This window comes from Tamandua tetradactyla, chromosome 19, assembly GCF_023851605.1.
Source record: "Tamandua tetradactyla isolate mTamTet1 chromosome 19, mTamTet1.pri, whole genome shotgun sequence".
Classification (NCBI taxonomy): domain Eukaryota; kingdom Metazoa; phylum Chordata; class Mammalia; order Pilosa; family Myrmecophagidae; genus Tamandua; species Tamandua tetradactyla.
The window spans coordinates 40,390,828-40,409,256 of NC_135345.1; the positions used below are offsets into that span (position 1 = coordinate 40,390,828).

General features: G+C 37.6%; 1 protein-coding gene across 4 annotated transcripts; it reads right to left on the reverse strand.

Moving 5' to 3' along the window:
- Positions 1-1,594: 1,594 nt before the first annotated feature.
- Positions 1,595-17,054, reverse strand: TLR10 (toll like receptor 10). 4 transcript variants are annotated; one of them, XM_077136598.1, is made up of 4 exons: positions 16,999-17,054; positions 7,467-7,564; positions 5,697-5,785; positions 1,595-4,817 (listed from the first exon to the last, which is right to left on the reverse strand). In XM_077136598.1, the coding sequence occupies exon 4, from the start codon at positions 4,753-4,755 to the stop codon at positions 2,320-2,322; it is 2,436 nt and encodes an 811-aa protein (XP_076992713.1). In that variant the 5' UTR covers positions 4,756-4,817; positions 5,697-5,785; positions 7,467-7,564; positions 16,999-17,054; the 3' UTR covers positions 1,595-2,319. The 4 variants fall into 4 exon arrangements, 3 of the variants coding, with proteins under 3 accessions (XP_076992713.1, XP_076992712.1, XP_076992714.1); XM_077136597.1 differs by lacking the exon at positions 5,697-5,785; XM_077136599.1 differs by lacking the exons at positions 5,697-5,785; positions 16,999-17,054 and adding an exon at positions 16,897-16,980.
- Between the last annotated feature and the right edge of the window lie 1,375 nt (positions 17,055-18,429).

Below are 18,429 nucleotides of genomic sequence, written 5' to 3' on the forward strand. Positions count from 1 at the left end.
TTACAGAAGTGGACTAGATGTTCTGGGAAAGGGCCAATAATTTGACAGCTAGTGTGAAAAGGTCCAGTCTGAGGACAGCCTGCCACTTTCCCCTGTGATTTGCAAATGATTACCTAGAAGTGTTGTCTTGACTTCTAGGATGGGATAGGAATGTGGGATGACTCTTTTCTTGGAGCAACTTGACATGAAACTCAGTCCACATCCCAGATAGTGGTCTGCCCATTCATTCTTTCTCCTTTTGCCTCACGCACATACAACCTTCCTCCTAACTGCTAAGCTAAGTGTGTGCATCGAATGACATCTGGCCAACCCTACTGTTCCAGAAAGGACAGAATAGGGTCCTTCACCAAGGCACTAGCTCAAGAGGGGTACATGTAGACCATCTCCCTGCCTCAGCTGTGGAGGAAGACCTGCTGGCCATGGAGAACCGACACCCACTACTGAAGCAGACCTTGCTTTGTCGCTACTCAGTGTGAGTAAACGTGTTTCATCCAGTGTCTGTGTGAGTTATGCTTTTGTTGGCAACTTTGACACCTGCAACCCACGGAGAAGGTTGGGACCTAGGACTGCTATTCCTGGTGACAGGCATTGTTGCACTTTTGTTATCCTTCATGCATTGAGACTCCTCCCCTGTGTGTGGTTAATAGTGTCTCTTTCCCTGGCAGATAGGATGCAAGGAGGAAAGAGGAGAGAGGTGCCAGATCTTAAAGGAATATGACATTTTCTTCCTTTATCCTGTGGGTGAGCCACTGAAATTTTTCTAATTAGGGAAGTACATGATGTTTGTTTTTGAAATACAATTTTGAAAAATTCAGGAGAATTCTGAATTTTCTGTGACCTATGAGATGAGAAGAATCAAGCAAAATTGAGTAGGATGTATAGACTTTAAAAATAATTGCGTTTTCCTGAGGATGCTTTAGTTTAAAGTTATAGTGCCATTCAAAAAATGTAATACCATGGTCATCTGGAATATCTTCAAGCAAAGTCATTTTGGTATCAATTCACTGACATCTGTACTATTTTTATTGTTGTTATTGTTAATAGCTATACTCTAAAAGAAGTTTTTAGAAATCAGAGATAAATATTCAACTTTAAAATGTCCTACTTATATACAAGTATATGCTTAATTCTCCAAAATTCTCCAAATGGAGATATTATAGATAACAATAATTTTATTTTAAATCAATAAAATAAGCAGTTCGTACTTTAAATTATACATTAAAACTTCAATGGAAATTGACAGATATACAAATTTAATTTGAAGAAATATTAAGGATTTATTTACTTTATAGAAATAAATATAACTAGGAGATTATGGACAAAACTCCATTAGTGTAAAAGTCACTGGCTCCTCTCTTGCACAGGAAAAACTGGATTTCCTTCAATAGTTTGAAGCGCTGGAAGGTCTTAAAATGTAAATGGAGAAAAAGATGTGTGTATCTCTCTACATTTCATTTAAATATGAATTTTATTCATATAAGTTAAACCAGAATGTTACTTTATCAATTTTTATGGAGTTTAGCAAATAACATTGGGCAATCCTTTGTTTAGTAATTCTTTGTATAAATATAAAAATCTCAGGCAAATGAAAATATTTTTTCAAATCATATTTCTATTTATTCACAGCTTTACATGTAATAACTTTTCAAACGTTGAAAAAAAACTTGTTTTTCTACTTACTGAAGAAATACAGCTTCATTCTAAACAATTCAAATATTATAAAAATAAATGACATAGAAAACAACATCCCAGGCAATCCAACCTCAGACCCAAACCACTGTCACTACATCAGACTACTATTACAGATTCGTTCAGACGTTCATATCAATGCATAAACTACATATTAACATAATATTCTCCATTATAGTAAATATAGATCTGCCTCAATTCTTTTAATGGCTATACACTTTTCTATTGTATTAATGTACTGTAATTTATTTAATCAACCCTTATTTTGGAGGCATTTGGGCTCTTTTCAATTATTCATAATAATAAACAATGCTGAAATAAACCGTTTTTTTTCTTTTTTCTTTTGCATGGGCAGGCACCGGGAAACCAAGCCAGGTCTCTGGCATGGCAGGTGAGAATTCTGCCACTGAGTCACTGTTGCCCTGCCCTGAAATAAACAGCTTTTTACATAAACTTTTGCAATCTTGTTGTGGATGTTTCTGTAGGATTCATTCTTACAAATCCTTCAAGGAACTAACATGAAAAGGATGACCATTTTTCATTTTAACAGATATTGCCAAATTGCCATCATGAAGGTTGAATCAACTTATATCTTGACTATGGGGGGATTTTCCTAAGGGAGGTGGGGGGTTATAGTTGGTCTGTTCTTATCAGAGACACCGCAGAACCACTGGACTCTTCATTCAGCTCTGTGAAGGTCTGTAGTTCACACATCTCTCTGGTTTCTGATAAATTAACATTAATAGCAGTCTGAAGGTTTGCCAAAAAAAGCCTACATTTACACCTATCCTTGGGCCATTGCAAGTATGCTTTCTTTTCCATGAGAGCTCTCAGCTTATGGTACTTGGTGGGAATGCAGTAGAGTGGAATAGGTTCCAGCAAGATGAAAATTAGATCATTGGAATTTTCATGGAAGAGATTGCAGTGGGCAAAGCAGAGATCATAATGGCACCACTCACTCTGGACAAAGCTCTGAGACAAAACAAAAATGGACTTATAGCTTTTCTCAATGCAACTTATAATATTTTCAGTAATGCTCTTGCCAGGGTCAAAGTTTCTCTCATGAAGACAAATCAATACAGAACCATCTTCTTTCTCTAGGTTGGGAATCAATTCATTTTTCACCCAGAGAGAATTGTGTTCACTGTAAGAAATAAATGCATGGAATTGGACAGCTCTCTTCAGTTGTCCTTGGGTTGTCTTCCTAACCTCGTGCCATGTCTTTGTCCACTGACATAGCATCCTGAGATACCAAAGAAGATCAAAGTGGAGGCAGCAGAAAGCTGCTACTATCCCCAGAGCCAGCATGCTGACCAAAATGGTGACAATCAAGAGAGTTGTGTTACAGAATAACTCAGACAGGTGAACATCCTTTAACTGAGTTCCCCTTAGATTCAAAGGGTATTCACAGATGTATGAGTCTGACCATCCAATCATCATGCCCTCTGAAATTTTTTCAAGCTGAATGAAATCTCTTAACTCACAAGTACATCGGAATGGATTTCTTCTTGCATTTAGAATCCTAATTTCCTGGCAGCTCTGAAAAAAACCTAGAGATGGGCTAAGAATTAAGTTCATTTCAATGTTCAGAACTGAGAGCTTTCTGAAATTACCGCACCCAGGGAAATCAGTTAGAAAATTAAATGCAACGTTTAGTTCTCGTAAATACTTCATATGAACAATCTCTTTAGGAACAGTTTGAATTTTGTTATTATTTAAGTCAAGTATTTGAACACTTCTGGGCAAGCACGTGAAAACAGAATCAGCAAAGTTGTTGGATGACAGGTTCATTGTGACCAAAGTTTCTGGCCAGGAACAATTTTCATTATTTTTATGCTGTAATAGATTTTGGCTCAGATCTAAGTGCTTCAAGGATGTGCTATTAGCAAAGGAACTCACTAAAGAAAGTGTCTCCAATTTATTCCCCTTTAAAATAAGTGTTTCCAAATGAGGCAATTGGATATGATTTTTAAACAGGTCATCTGTCAAGATATTACTTGCAAAATTTAAATATAGGAATCTTGTAGGATAATTAGGGAAAAGCATATGTGGCATTTGTGCATGTGATATAGTCAGGTTTTCTATATCCATTTTGGTAAAAAGCAGATAGACCCTATCTTGTGGGATATTAAAAATTCTGAAATGCACATGCTCCAATTTTATTGTTCTCAGTACAGTATTTGAGTAATTAAATGAATTGTGGTTGAGATAAACCTTACCTCCAAAAGTCACATTTTGGATCTGGAAGTATTCCACTGATGTATGCCAAACAAATTGAAAGATGAGGAAAAGATCATCCCAGAGGAAATCAACTTTATTAAGTAACAAAGTAGATGTCTTGGAATTCTCTAAAGTAAGCTTTTGTTGAGTTTCATAACTTGCAAATTGGCTTTTGCCATCTATATTTGTCATTTCTAATATTTTTGAAGTCTCAATTCCATCACGCAAAAGAACCCAGAAATTTGTGTTCATTGGTACAAAAATGTGAAGTTTTGTTGTGTTTAAAATAGGCAGGCTGCCTTCTTCATAATGAGTAAGAGTTCTCAAGCCTAAGATGACAGTATTTAGATGCAAATGAGAAATCTTGCAGAAGTCTGATTTTTTAATTTTTGCCCCACTCAAGCCTAGGATTTCCAGATGTGACATGTTGCCAAACTCCTCACAGACAGGCACAGTGTCAAAGTCATTGAAAGAAAGGTCTAAGTATCTGAGACTTGTCAGTGAATGGCAAGTTACAACTTTCAGCCTGTTGTAAGACAAATCTAAATATCTTAACTCCTTGTTGAATTCAAAGAGCTTGATAGCCACCTGTTGGATTCTGTTATGGCATAGAATCAAAACTTTCAGTTTGGAGAGAGAACGTAAATCTGAACTCAGAAGTTGAAAAAGGAGATTGTAGGATAAATCCAGCGTGGTTGTGGTTGGGATCAAATCTGCAGGAACCTTTCTTAGAGACATGCTGGAGTAGTTAGTAGTCAATTCCCTTTCTTCCGTCAGCTTTGGTTGCCAGCCCTGCACTGACATAACAATACCATAAAATATGCAGATGTTTCTAATCAGTATCATTATATTTCCAAGGATCTGATCACTGGTTCCTTCATATGAATGGTGAAGACGGGTTCAGAACCCTAGAAAGACAGCATACAAGAGCAGGCATTTTTTTGGCTTGCTAAATCCTGTAAGATTTTTTTTAATGCCAACACCAGACCATACTCATCAAGAGTTTAGAATAGGGTTCCAACCTGTAGATTCAAGTCTTTAGCTAGATCTCAGAGCCTTGACTGGTTGTACCCAAGCCAGTTACTCTGCTACATCCCCATCTTTGAGGTAAGTCAGGACTCCTAGAGGGAAGAAGTATAGTACTGGTCAAAGTGCCTCTTCCCCAGCTCAGCTTAGGAACTCCATTGGCAGATCATACTCAACACCATCCCCATATCCATTTTTTATTAACATAATTTTTTTTTTTTAGTTGAGAGGTTGTAGGTTTACAGAAAAATCATGCAGAAAATACAGAGTTCCCATATACCCTCCCCCTATTATGAATACCATGCATTGGTGTGGTATCTTTGTTATAACAGATGAAACAATATTCTTATAATTGTACCATTAACTATAGTCCATAGTTTACATTAGGGTTCACTGTTTGTATTACACAGTCCTATGTGTTTTATTTTTATTTTTATTCTAGTATATAAGTTAATTCTCAATGCTTAATTGGTACAGAATTTCTATTTGGGGTGATGGAAAAGTTTTGGTAATGGATGATGATGATGGTAGTACAACACTGTGAGTGTAATTAACAGCACTGGATTATATATTTGAATGTGGTTAAAAGGGGAAGTTTCACATCCATTTTTTGATTGTCTCAAGGCTTTAAGAAAACTGAAAGTAATTTTTATCACCGAAAACTCTGGGCCCCTGAATTAATGTATGGGATTGTTCCTCAGCTTTTGTATTTGTGGATATAAAGAATCCCCTGATTCTATCTGGCTCTCAACACAACTTACCCATACACCTGGAATGTCCAAAACAAAGGAACAAACAGAATACCTCCATACATGCATCTTCAGGTCGGTGGCAAAAGCATTCTGGATCACTGACAAATAATAGAAATAATCATAAAACTACCTGCCATTTCTTGGGGTCTTTCTATGTGCCAAGATTTACACTAAAGGATTCATATACAGTATTTCATTTAACTGTCATAAAATTCTAAAAGAAAGTACTATTGCCACCATTTTATAGATGAGGAAACTTGAGGAGGCAGAAATCTGAGAACTTTAAGAAAAAAAAGAGTCAGGGTCAAGTTGTTTAATTAGACACAGACCAGAAGTGGTTGGAGAGCTAAGATGTTCACTATATTCACTATCCAATAAATTTATTGAGTATCTATTCTTTCAGGAGCTTTTCCAGGCCCTGGCAATACAGCAATTAACAAAACAGAATTTCTGTTCCTACACAGTTTGCCTTCTAGTGAAGGTGGTAAGAAAGGAAAGACTCTAAACAAAATAATAAATTTATACTATTTGAGGTGGTGATGAGGGCTAGAAAAAAAAATAATTAAGGTAAAGGATATAGAGTGACCGGGGAGAGATATTTTATATAAGGTGGTCAAATAAGGGAACTTTCATGCATAGTCTGAAGGAAATGAGGGTGCGAGCCACGTGTTTTCTGGGGGAAAAGTATTCTGGAGGAGAACAGCAAATACAAGTTCAAATACCCTGAAGTGAGAGTGTGCTTGGAGAACCTGAGGAATGGCTGGAGTAAAGTTGGGGGGTGGATAGAAGGGAAAGACCATATAAGAACTTGGGGTTTTCCTCTGACTAAAATGAGAAACCAATTGAGGATGTAGAGAAGTGACAGATTCTGATGTACATTTTCAAAAGATTCTTCTGTTTTGGGGTGGAAATGACCAGAAAGGCCCAATGCTGACAGGGACAACTGTTTGGGAGACTATAGAGTAATTCATGCAAGAAAGAATGCAGCCAAGGAAGGGAGGAGAAGTGGTTAGTTCTAATATCAAATTAGTACAATCTTCATCCTTATGCCCTCCCCACACCAGGCATTCATAAAGCACCAAGGGAAGAAAACAAATTAGCAGTGGTGAGAGTTCTCCTGATCATACTTGCATGTTTCCGACACACATTGACCTGCAATCTCCCATGGTGTAGACAGACTTCTCTGTATTTTTCATGCTGTCCAGTTGTTCTGAGATGCTATGTGTACATGCATGGCATGTGCATGGACTTGGGATGGGGGGAATGGGCAAAACAGGCAGAATTAAAACAAAAGGACACCTGGAATATTAATCACACTTCATATGGTTTTTCTTTCTCTGGAATCTGCCCACCGTTGTCTTTTTAATTAAGAAAGTCTAGAAAACACATGGGTATCTCCCCAAATAAGTTAAAAATGAAAATATCTTATAAAATGGCTTCATGGAAAATAGGAAAGGGGACCAAGTTGCACAGAAATGCTCAATCATCATATCACATACTCTTGCTTGTCATGTGACTTGTCCGTTATGTGCTCACTGTAAGGAGAGCATGAAAAGCACTAGCAATGTCGGGTGGTGCATTTCCTAATTTAATATGTATGGTCAGTTTAGTTGAACAGCATAAGTACATGGAACCGTGAATAGGGCATGAGATTTTGTTGATTTCTCCAGGTTAGTGTGATGCTCCGATAAATTCCAGAGTGATTTGGACAGTGCATTAAAGAGTATTTGCAAAGTCCCTTTGGGGGGATGGGGAGAAAAGGGGAAATATTCAACTTACCTATTTGGAGAATTTCTGATGTTCTCGCAAGCAATAGGGACAACCAAATCAATAGGCTGAGCCCTCGATCTTGGGGTTCACTCCAGTGAAACTTATTCCTGCAAAGAAGAGGCTAAGACCTTAAAATTAGGCCTAAGAGTCACCCCCAGAGGACCTCTTTTGTTGCTCAGATGTGGCCTCTCTATCTAAGCCAATTTGGCAAGAGAACTCACTGCCCTCACCCCCTATGTGGGACACGACTCCCAGGGATGTAAATCTCCCTGGCAACATGGGACAGAAATCCCAGGTTGAGCCAGGACCTTTCTTGACCAAAAGGGGGAAGAGAGAAATGAGAAAAAATAAAGTACCAGTGGCTGAGAGATCTCAAACAGAGCTGAGAGGTAATCCTGGAAGTTATTCTTATGCATTATTTATATATATATATATATATCCTCTTTTTAGTTTATGGTGTATTGGAGTGGCTAGAGGAAAATACTTGAAACTGTAGAGCTGTGTTCCAGTAGCCTTGTTTCTTGAAGATGATTGTATAATGATAGAGCTTTTGCAATGTGACTGTGTGATTGTGAAAACCTTTTGTCTGATGCTCCTTTTATCTAGGCTGTGGACAGATGAGTAAAAAATATGGATAAAAATAAACAAATAATGGGGGAACACTGGTTAAAATAAATTGAGTAGATGGAAATACTAGTGGTCAATAAGATGGAGGAGTAAGTGGTATATGGTATGTATGAGTTTTTTCTGTATTATTTCTTTTTCTGGAGTGATGCAAATGTTCAAAAAAATGATTGTGGTGGTGAATTCACAACTGTGTGATGATATTGTGAGCCATTGATTGTATACAATATATGGAATGTTTACATGTTAAGAATGTTTGTATGTTAAGTTTTATCCATAAAAATATTAAAAAAAAAAAACAAAAACACTAGCAAGGGATAGGATTGTGGAGACGGAAAACCTGGAAATGGCCTAAGATCTTCCCCTGACTGCACTGAAATATCCCATCCACTTTTATTTCTTCTAATCCATTCAAGGTAAACCTTTCTTGGTCATCTCCCTTTTATGTAACATTTAATACAACATCCAATGAGTGAACATAAAAAGAAAGCCTCCATGATGCCAGTTTATGCTTTTGGGAATTTTCCAGACTTCAAGAATCCAGGAAAACTAATCCTTAACAAGATCATAATTGTAATCCCTTACCACGTCTAAGACGGCCTGAGTAAATTGTTTATATGATGAATCTACACATGTATATCTTTCACATGAGTATGATAGCATCTCTGCTCCACATAGATTATCATACAAAGAGACAATGACCACTGATATAATTTTGGATAACAATAACTAGCATTCATTGAGCTAAGAACTTCACATTAACCCTCATAAGGAGAACCTTTTAAGGGAGGTGTCATCACTATTCACCTTTGAAGATGTGCAGATTGACACAGGGAGTTTCTATAACTACCACTGTCACATAGTTAACACGTGGTAGAAATGAAGTCACCTCATCCCAGAGCCTGGGCTCTTGGCCATTCTGTTCAGAGTACATTCCACCTCTCTAGCTGAGTCAAGGAAAACCCGTTTCCATATTAGGTAAGAATACATTAATCACAATGAAACAGTATCTCAATTAAATTCATCTTTAAAGTTTCTTAATGCACGGTCCAAGATGTTCAATGAGTAACCCTGCAAATGCTATCTAATTTAGGTTTTAGATCAGTTACTTGAAAGGACTGACATGGGTTGATCCATTATTTTGAGCATTTTCAGGGCTAACATGTTAAAAAATACAATTGCATTTTTGCAGTTTGGAGTAAGTAATGGATACTAGGGTGATAATATCAGAAACATGTGGCCCTGAAAAATGGCCATACACAGGCTATTTGCTTTGGGTTTCCTCCTCCCAGGCAAACCAATCAAAAGCAAGAATTGGAAGATTTAGAAATTTCCCCTTTACCTAATCAATGGTGTATTCCTTTACAATCCAATGACAGCTACAATTCATTTAGCACTGACTATATTCCAGGCTCCACAAGTTATCTCATTTGAACTTTACCAGGCTACTATTATCCATTAGAGAACTCAATGGCATAAGTAGGATTTGAAACTAGGCAATATGACTCCAGAATCCAGGCTTTCAATCAGAATAATACACTGCCATATAAGCCTAAAGGATTTTCTCTTAACTTTTGGCTGCACAACTTTAGTAAATCTGTGATCACTTGTGTGATGAGGAAGATTTAGTATATGATCTTCATAATTTAGGTTGATCAATACATGGAGATTTTGTCAGTATTGAAAACTGATGTGTATATTACAGCTAGCTTTAATGCAACTTAGATTAACTCACCTGTTCAGAATTAACATTGGTTCAAGGCTTTTTAAAGATTCAGCCTGTTCAAATAGCAAATAAAAATCAATTTGGTTTTTCAGTTTGTTACTGCTTATCTACCTCAGTGGGTGTGAAACCTCCTAATCCTAGCTTTTTTTCTTCCTCCCAATATACTTTAACAAATGTGCAAGCATCATTTCTTCTCTACAGCAAGACGTTCTGTGCTGTTCTTGCTTTTGCAGTCCCAACAATTAGTGCTGGCTTCCCCCACCCAGAGAGCCTTGGCTCCTTTTCTAGGCAGATAGGTGATCCTAATATCTGAAAGTTGGCCTCTAGAAGCCATATCTTCCTGCTCCACTGACATCCCCACACTCTTTAAATATTTTTAATTTAACAATTTAATTCTCTTATTTTATTCAAATTAGTGGTAATAATTTTAAGCTTTGATGAACTTGGGTTGTTAATAGCATTAATCAGTTTTAGCCACCTTCATCAATTAGAAATGCTTTTGGTTGCAAGTAACAGAAAATCCATCTTATGGTCATTTAAACACATAGGGATTTATTTTTCTCACTTGACATAAAGTTTGAAGGTAGGCTGATGGTGGCATTGATGGTTTGATGGCTTGATGATGACAGTGGAAATTTGATAAGGCCCTGGTCTTTCTCTCAGGCCTCTCACTCACAGTCACAAAGAGCTGCTGCATCTCCTGACATCATGTGCTCAGCCAAAGTAGGAAGATGGAGCAAGGACATGCTAAAGTAGGGGAAAACAAATACTTTCCTAGAAACATTCACCTTCTACTCTACCTAGAACATCACTACTTCATCTCTCTCACTGGCCAGAATTTTTTAGCTGCAACTAGACTGGTAATAATTACTTTATTTTTAAAAATTTGTTGCAAATATATTTTAAAAATTTGTTCAAAATATATATATATATTTTTTTTAATTCCTAATAAATCATTTACAGCTTTTACAGAAGAGGTAGGCAAGAGAGAGGGGGATTTGGAATATGATTTGAGTGGGAATACCTACGGTGCTAGCACATCTATGTTCAGAATCTTCTTTGATAAGTTATATCAAACTTGGGTTACATATAATTTAGATGGCATTCTATTATCCAACTAAGGAATTTTCATGGGATTTTAACTTAAAATATTGTTTGTAAAAACGTTGTATGTTACAGTTTACATACAAAAATTCAAATCAGCAATACTTTCATTGGCCAAAATAGGCAATGTTGAATAACTCATTTCACAAAAGCTTTGTCTTTGTGAATAACTACTAATGATTATTTTAAAAGGGAATGTTACATATACTCTTTGCTGATTCATATTATAGGATCTTACTTTGACAAGAAATGTTATTCCCTAAGATCTCACAGGAATTCAGAAAACTTAGATGGTGCTCAGAAATTGGAGGACAAATGGATAAATTGAGGAGAAAGGGCTCTCTCCTTCCAGTGCATCCTGGACACCTCTGAGAGCCCTTCAGCAGACCCATGTAGTTCTTAAAAGCATGAAGCCTTGTTTCCTCTGTGCCAAGTTTGAGATCAGGAACTCTTGCTATTGCTGGAGCCCTAGAACCAAGCGTCTACCACTTGAAGGACCCCCTGATCTTCCCTTGTTCCCTCACTTCTCTGTTTCTAGAGTCTAAGGTAAACTATCCATCCCATTCCTCAACTGAGATCACCCAACATGATCTTTCAACGAGTTTAGCTTTTCTACAACACAGAGCAAGAAAATACAATGAGCCTGGCTTATTTTCTTGAAATACAAATAAAGATTTGGCTGGAGGGGGAAATACATCAAGAAAGCACACAGATTAATATTTAATATATGAATTCTGTGCAGCAGTTTAATCTACTGAACCCAGCTAATCTACGTGTGGATCAACATATCCTACTGCTTCTAACAGCCCAAGTTGGAAGTGTTTGCAAGGCTTTTATTCTGCAAGATGGGGTTCTAACTATTATTAATAAAACTTACTCCGCTCACCTGTTCTCACACAAGTATACTATTTTTCTCTTGCTCCTCTCCCCCAACTCCTAGATCTTCTTAGCAAAAGCAAGAATGAAATGACATGAAAGGAAGAATGCATTAACACAACAGACCACAAGTTGAACAGCTGTCTTATAAACTTTCCAACTACAGAGATCAGCAGTGGCTTGTTATGCTCTATCAACAAGGTGACAACAGTCTAGAGTCTAGACACAACATCTGCCCTGAAGAAAAACTTTCGGGCTATACTGTGGTTTTCCACAAGGGGGTTAGTTTGTTTTTAGAATTGTTGAGAATTTATGTCATTCTGTGTGTCTTCAGACTAGTTCCACCATTTAAATTCTTCCCTTTGGTTGATTATTTTTAGAACACAACTCTGTGTTTTTACCATCGCCAAAATCTAACACATGTAGCACTTTGTGACTTTGCTAAACGCATGAAATGCCTTTGCTATCTAAGTCTTCTCTTCGTTCATTCAATATTTTCTTTATTTAGAAAGGTTTCAACGGTATAGAGCCTAAATTTCAAATATAAGCCAGCAAAAGATGTTACTGTGAGCGATGGACAGTGAATTTAGATGCCAACATTCTTAAAGGTTTCCAGGAAGAGAAGGAGATTGGTGTGTGTGAGTAGGGATGGCTATTTCCCATAAGAATTCAATCTCTTAGAAATAGTTTTATTTAAATAGTGATATATTTTTGGATGGAGGTTCCCAATATATAGCTTGTAGTTCCCCTTTACAACTTAGGACATTGCTTAAAAATGCAAATTTCAAAGGCTCCAGCTAAGCCCTACTAAATCACAAGCCAATGCGGATGGGGTGATGGGTGTTACAGGATTTAGATTTTTAATAAGCTCTCCAAAGATTCAAATGATCAGTTGGTTAGGAAACTCCAGCAATTTAAATCCCAATTTGAATTTTAAAGAGACCTAGAATGTAATTTAGATCATTTAACTAGCTTTTGGGAAGTTGATAAGCAGAGAAAAAGGAAGTGCAGAGTTGATGGGGTCCCCAGCGGGTAGCACAACCTCTGACCACAAAGGAACTTTTGGAAAATCCAGTTTTGCTTGGTGCTTGCTGCCTTTACTCCTTGATATTGACAAGGGACATTTCTAGGTTATTGTACAATCTACTGTGATTAGGGGTATTGTCATCAGTTTTCACCAGTGAATAGCAAAGAATGAGGAGACCTGGAAAGAGAGTATTTATTTTCCACTTGCTTTTTCCAGCAACTAAGAAAAGGCAGCTGCAAACTTAAAATCTTCTTTGGCTCAAGTTAGGCCAGTCCTTATCTCTGGCACTAACACCTTAACTTTATATGGCACTTTCTAAAGTCCTTTCAAGTCTCAGATAGGTAATGACAGAGATTATGTTTCATTTTCCTATGTGAGTCTCATATAAGCCTCATGTTGCAGACAAGCAGACACCAGAACCCCACTGCAAAAAGAGGAAACATGCAACACGGTGTTCTTTTCCAAGGCTTCTGCAGGACCATGCTCCAGTGTAAGTGATTAAGATGTGGTCTTGGATCCAGCCAGGGAGGAATCAGCACTATGCAAAGAAAGGCTCATGGACACAGGAACCTGGGACTTCATGGACTTAAATAACTGCAAATAAACTCCTCACCTGGCTAAATTTAGGTCTTAAGTCTAACTATCTTCCTCTATGAAGCCTACCAACAAAGCTCCAAACTTGTGTGGCGCACTCTCCTATATGCTTCCAAAGCACCCTTTGCGTAGTCGCCCTTTGCAAATATTACAAACAATATTGTTGCTTTGGTGTGAATGCCTTGTCACTTAATCTTTGTGAGAATGCGCTTTCTGTGAAAAAGGAATTCAGATTATGCTACACATCTTCTTAAAACTATCCAAGCCTCCCTACTTGTGGCAGAGGTTAAATGCCACTTCCTTCCGTAGATGTAGTCTTCCCTTCTTCCGTAACAATATTCATTTATTTGGGCATGTGTCCGCACAAAGACTATGATCCCGGCAGTTCGGTATGACCATGTGCTTATATTCTGGCCAGTGGATAGTGACCATAGTGAAAGGTACAACTCCCAGGTGATACTTTTAAAGATAGAGGAAGTGGCCCTTCCTCCCACCAAGCCCTTCTTTCTCGGTACCCTGGACTATAGTGTAGACATGGGAGGAAGCCATGCTTTAAAATTATTTTTTATTTAAGAAAACAAACAATACACTTAAAACCACCAAAAATGGATATCTTAGTTAGCTTAACTCTAGACGTATTTAAGTAAAGTAGCCATATAATCATTGTAAAACCTGTATTTGTGCAGTAAATTTCATAAAACAGTTTAAATTTAAGGCAACAGGGTAAAACAATCTGCAAAATGGGAGGAAGCCATCTTATTTAATCCTCTGTATTTGGGATCACTTTCAGCGGCTATCCTCTGCCCTAACTAATGCACTACCAAACTCTTTACATTGGCTTACAACACCCTCCACCAGCAACTCTTACCTTTTTCTAGAACATCATTTCACACTTCTATCCCCCTTGCCCGCCACAGTCTTATGAAACTGCCCTTGTCCCTCTTCCTTGGCCATGCCCAGCTTGCTCCAACCTTAGGGCCTTTGCACCAATTTTTGCCTCTGCTTCATGCTCTCCACCTCCTTTCTCCTTAGGCTGGATCCTTCCTTTCACTTAGATCTTGACTTAAAGTTCATCTCCTCTATGAGACCCACCTTGACCACCTAACTAACTAGAGTGGCCAAGTTACTATTAGTTCACATCACCTTATTTTTTTTCTCTATAGAGCAGAGTGCTTACCACTATCTGAAACTTTTGTTTATGTGTGTGTGTGTTAACTGTCTCCTTTACCCCTCCCCCCATGAGACCAGGATCCTGTCTATCATCTTCATGCTGTTTCCCCATCCAAGGAACGGTGCCAAGCGCATGGCACAAGCTCAGTAAATACTTGTTGAAAGTGTGTATATGTGAACAAATGAATGAATGCTTTCAATTTTTAATCTCCTACTGCAAGGTGGTACATAATATACTAAAAAAAATATGTGTTGAATGAATGATGTTGTATTGTGAATTCCTGATATGGTGTAATGCATGGCAGTTAGAGAATGAGTTTGGTGGTACAGATGGATAGAGCTGTGTTCAAGTTCAATCTTAGCCATCACTCGCTGTGTGACTTCAACCATTTACTTAACCTCTAAAAGGCTCAGTTTTCTCAGCTGCAAAATGGGGTTGATCCTGAGGAGTAAATTAGATGCTATATAAATAGCACTTAATAAATGGTAGCAGTTTATCAGGGTCAAGAATAAAGTGAGGCAAGAAAATTACTTGCCTCAGGCACAAAATTTAAGGGGGCACCAAAATTCAATAGTCAAAATGTGATTTAAAAAAATGCAAAATTCATTTTTTGAATTGAAACAGCATATCAAATGTTAAATAAAGACAGGATCAGGATTACTGATTTTTCTTTTATCACAAGTGCCAATGTGACTGTTAACTGGCATAAAATGCTTTCAAATCTCACAGAGTACTTCCATTTGTAGCAACTTACTTTAAGCATCTAGGCCTGAGAGCTGTGGCCTAGACGCAGCAGGATCTAGCTCTCCTGCTTTATCCCATATTTGGAGTCGAGATGTCACGGTCTCTATCTCTTACTTGACCCCACATAATCCTGGCCCAATACCACAACCTCATATTTAAACCTTGTTGACTGCCTATAAGGAAGGGAGAGGAGCTAACTTTTTTTGAACTCGTGATGTAATAAAAGGTACCTATTTTGCAGGCAGTGCATAAGCATTATGGCATTTCATTAAAATGTTTTTAAAAGTAGGACATAAACATTTGTTTAAAAATTCATTCAATAAATATTAAATGTATTATCACATTACCAGCACTACTACTAACACCATGCTGAAAACAGGCGAAAAACCAGATGACTTTCCTTAATAGCCCATGATTTAAAGGTCAAGTCAAAATACATCATGGGTGGACTACCAAAGAATACTTAATCATCTAATTTCTCTTTTCCAAATGATGCCAAGAAACAGAGAGGGGTTAAAAGCCTACTGAATGTTAAATGATCTTTGTAACATTGAGTTAGAACAACTAACATGCTTTGAGTGTGTCCTTTGTGCCAGGCATGGAACAAAGTGTTTTCTATACATTATCTTCTTCAATCCTCTCAACAACCCTACGAAATGGAGGCTATTATTATCTCTGTTTTATAGGTGTGTCAGCTAAAGCCCAGGGGTTAAATAACTTGGCCAACGTGAGTCAATGAGAAAGTGGTAGACCAGAGATTTGAACGCAGTCTTGTCTGGTTCCTTCATGTTGACAGTCAAACCCAAACTGAAGACATCTCAAACCCTGAAATGAAGTGGATGTGATTACTAAGGTTGATTCCATCACCCTGGCTAGCTGCCAGGGTGGCCCCTTTCTCCCTATCCACCCTTGTGCCTCTCTCTGAAGCAGTATGCAGCCACTACGTGACACACTGCTTGGTGCTCAGAGTTCAAGAGACTTTGCCTGTGTGTAAATATATTCTTAAGAGAGTTACAAATTTACAAGAATTGAAATAAAACTCCAGGAGTGCACCCATCCCTAATTAATAACTCCATCTCCAATCTGCAGGAAACCTATTGCAGGAATTAAATGCCTTGATGATTGTAATCATTTGCCCCTTTATAGTAGTCACACGGCCACCTTTGGTCACTTTGAAATTCTCAGGGAAACTGAGCAAGAAAGACATTGTATGAGATCCATCAGAGATACCCCACTTTTAGAGACACAATACAACGAAAAGCTTTTTAAACTGGTTAAAGGATCAACAAAATATGCTTTAAATAGCTAAAGATAATGGCTCCACATATCAGATGTTAACATGCATTACAGGAAAATTTAAAACTGGAGAAAATTTGCCACAATGTCTGGGACCACCCATTCGGGATAGAACTCCTCCCTAGGGTTAATCAGTAACCAATGAAAGGAAACCCAAACCCTCACCCACCTGCATGACAACGCTTCAGATCAATAGTCCTAAGATCACCAAGCATTCATCGTTTAGATTATTGTAGGCAAAATAATGAATACTGAAAATCTTAATAAGTCTACTTACCTGCCATCTATATTAATGCAAACTATCTCCTTTTTGGAAGAGATGCAAGCGACTCATTTTGTTTTCATGAGTATTAGAACAAACACAGCTAATGGTTCTTACCTCCGGGCTCGCTCCGTCTTGAAGAGAGCTGCAGGTGTGGGTGATTCAAATGACAGGACCAGAATTGGCTCTAAAAGCAGATTCAATCAGGCTTTACTGGGAAGCTTTAGCCACCTTTGCCCTCTACTGCATGCTTGTAGCATAACACGTTTCATTTGTTCATTAAAAACTTTTAGAGCACTGCAATGCCTCCTTATTTCCAGATTCAGATCTATTATCCCATCCACTTGATGGCCAAGTGGTGATGGGAAGGAATAGAAATGGGGACTCCATAATTTCAGCACTGTGATTGGAAGAGGGTGGGAGGCGGTAGCCACAGGCCTTGTCTTGAATTGCAGTGATAAAACAAGCATGCTGTTTTTTAATGTAGATTGCAGAATAAAGACCAATTTTCAAAAAGCAGCACTTTTTTGAGATGTTTTTATTTATACTTGACATACAATTAGGCGACACAAATGGGAATTACTAATGAGGATGGAATTTCCAAATGAATTTGTCTGCTGGAGGGCTGGCCATTTAAAAAGGGAATGATTGTAACAAGTTTATGTAATTAGGAAATTGGGGAGTAGGGTGGGTTCTTAAAACAAAAATATGCTTTTTAAATATATATCTATATATATACAGAGAGATAGATAAAAATGTATTGCATGTATTTCTACATATATTGTCAGGAGAAATTCAGACAATAAATAATTGTATACAGTAAAGCAACAACAAAAAGCAGACAAGAAAAAAATCAGTCTGCTCTGCTGCCCACCTAAACATATGTGTCTCCTTAAATGTACACGTGAAAACAGGTGCTAGATACACACCCATCGGGAATAATGGAGAGGATATTCCTCATTGATTGGATGAACTAATCTCTAAAAACATTAACCTCAGAAATTCTCAAACTGCTATGATCAGCATACTCATATGATGCATTTGCCCTTCAATGAAGAACAAACAGTTGGGGGGTTTGGTGTCCAAAGATATATTCTTTCTTATCTAAGGGTCCAGCATATTTTAGCACATTACACTGACAGTGAATGGAGACATTTTCTTTACGCATTTATTAATTTATTGCAACAAGAAATTGAACCAAGTTAGGGATGAGTATTCTATGTCATCCTCATCATTACTTACAATTATTTTCTTAAGTGTGGAAGCATCACTTCTCAAACTATATAGGACAAATACATTATTCCTATTTGACAGATGAGAAAACAAGACACTTGCCCAAATTTGCCATCCAGTAAGAGACAGAGTCAAGATTTTAAACCCTGTCTGTCTGGCTACAAAGCCCACCATTTTTTTTTTTTTTTTTTCACTCTTCCAGGTATCTTCACCTGGAACCTGATCCCCAAATGTAAACAAGAATGCATGCTCAGAACAGTATGCACTAATAACTTTGGGGTGTGGTATGTTTATTCTCTTTCAATTTTCTCCCTT

What these genes read in the sequence shown, in the direction of transcription:
- TLR10 (XM_077136597.1), bottom strand. Translation starts at nt 4,755, where the DNA reads ATGATACTGATTAGAAACATCTGCATATTTTATGGTATTGTTATGTCA.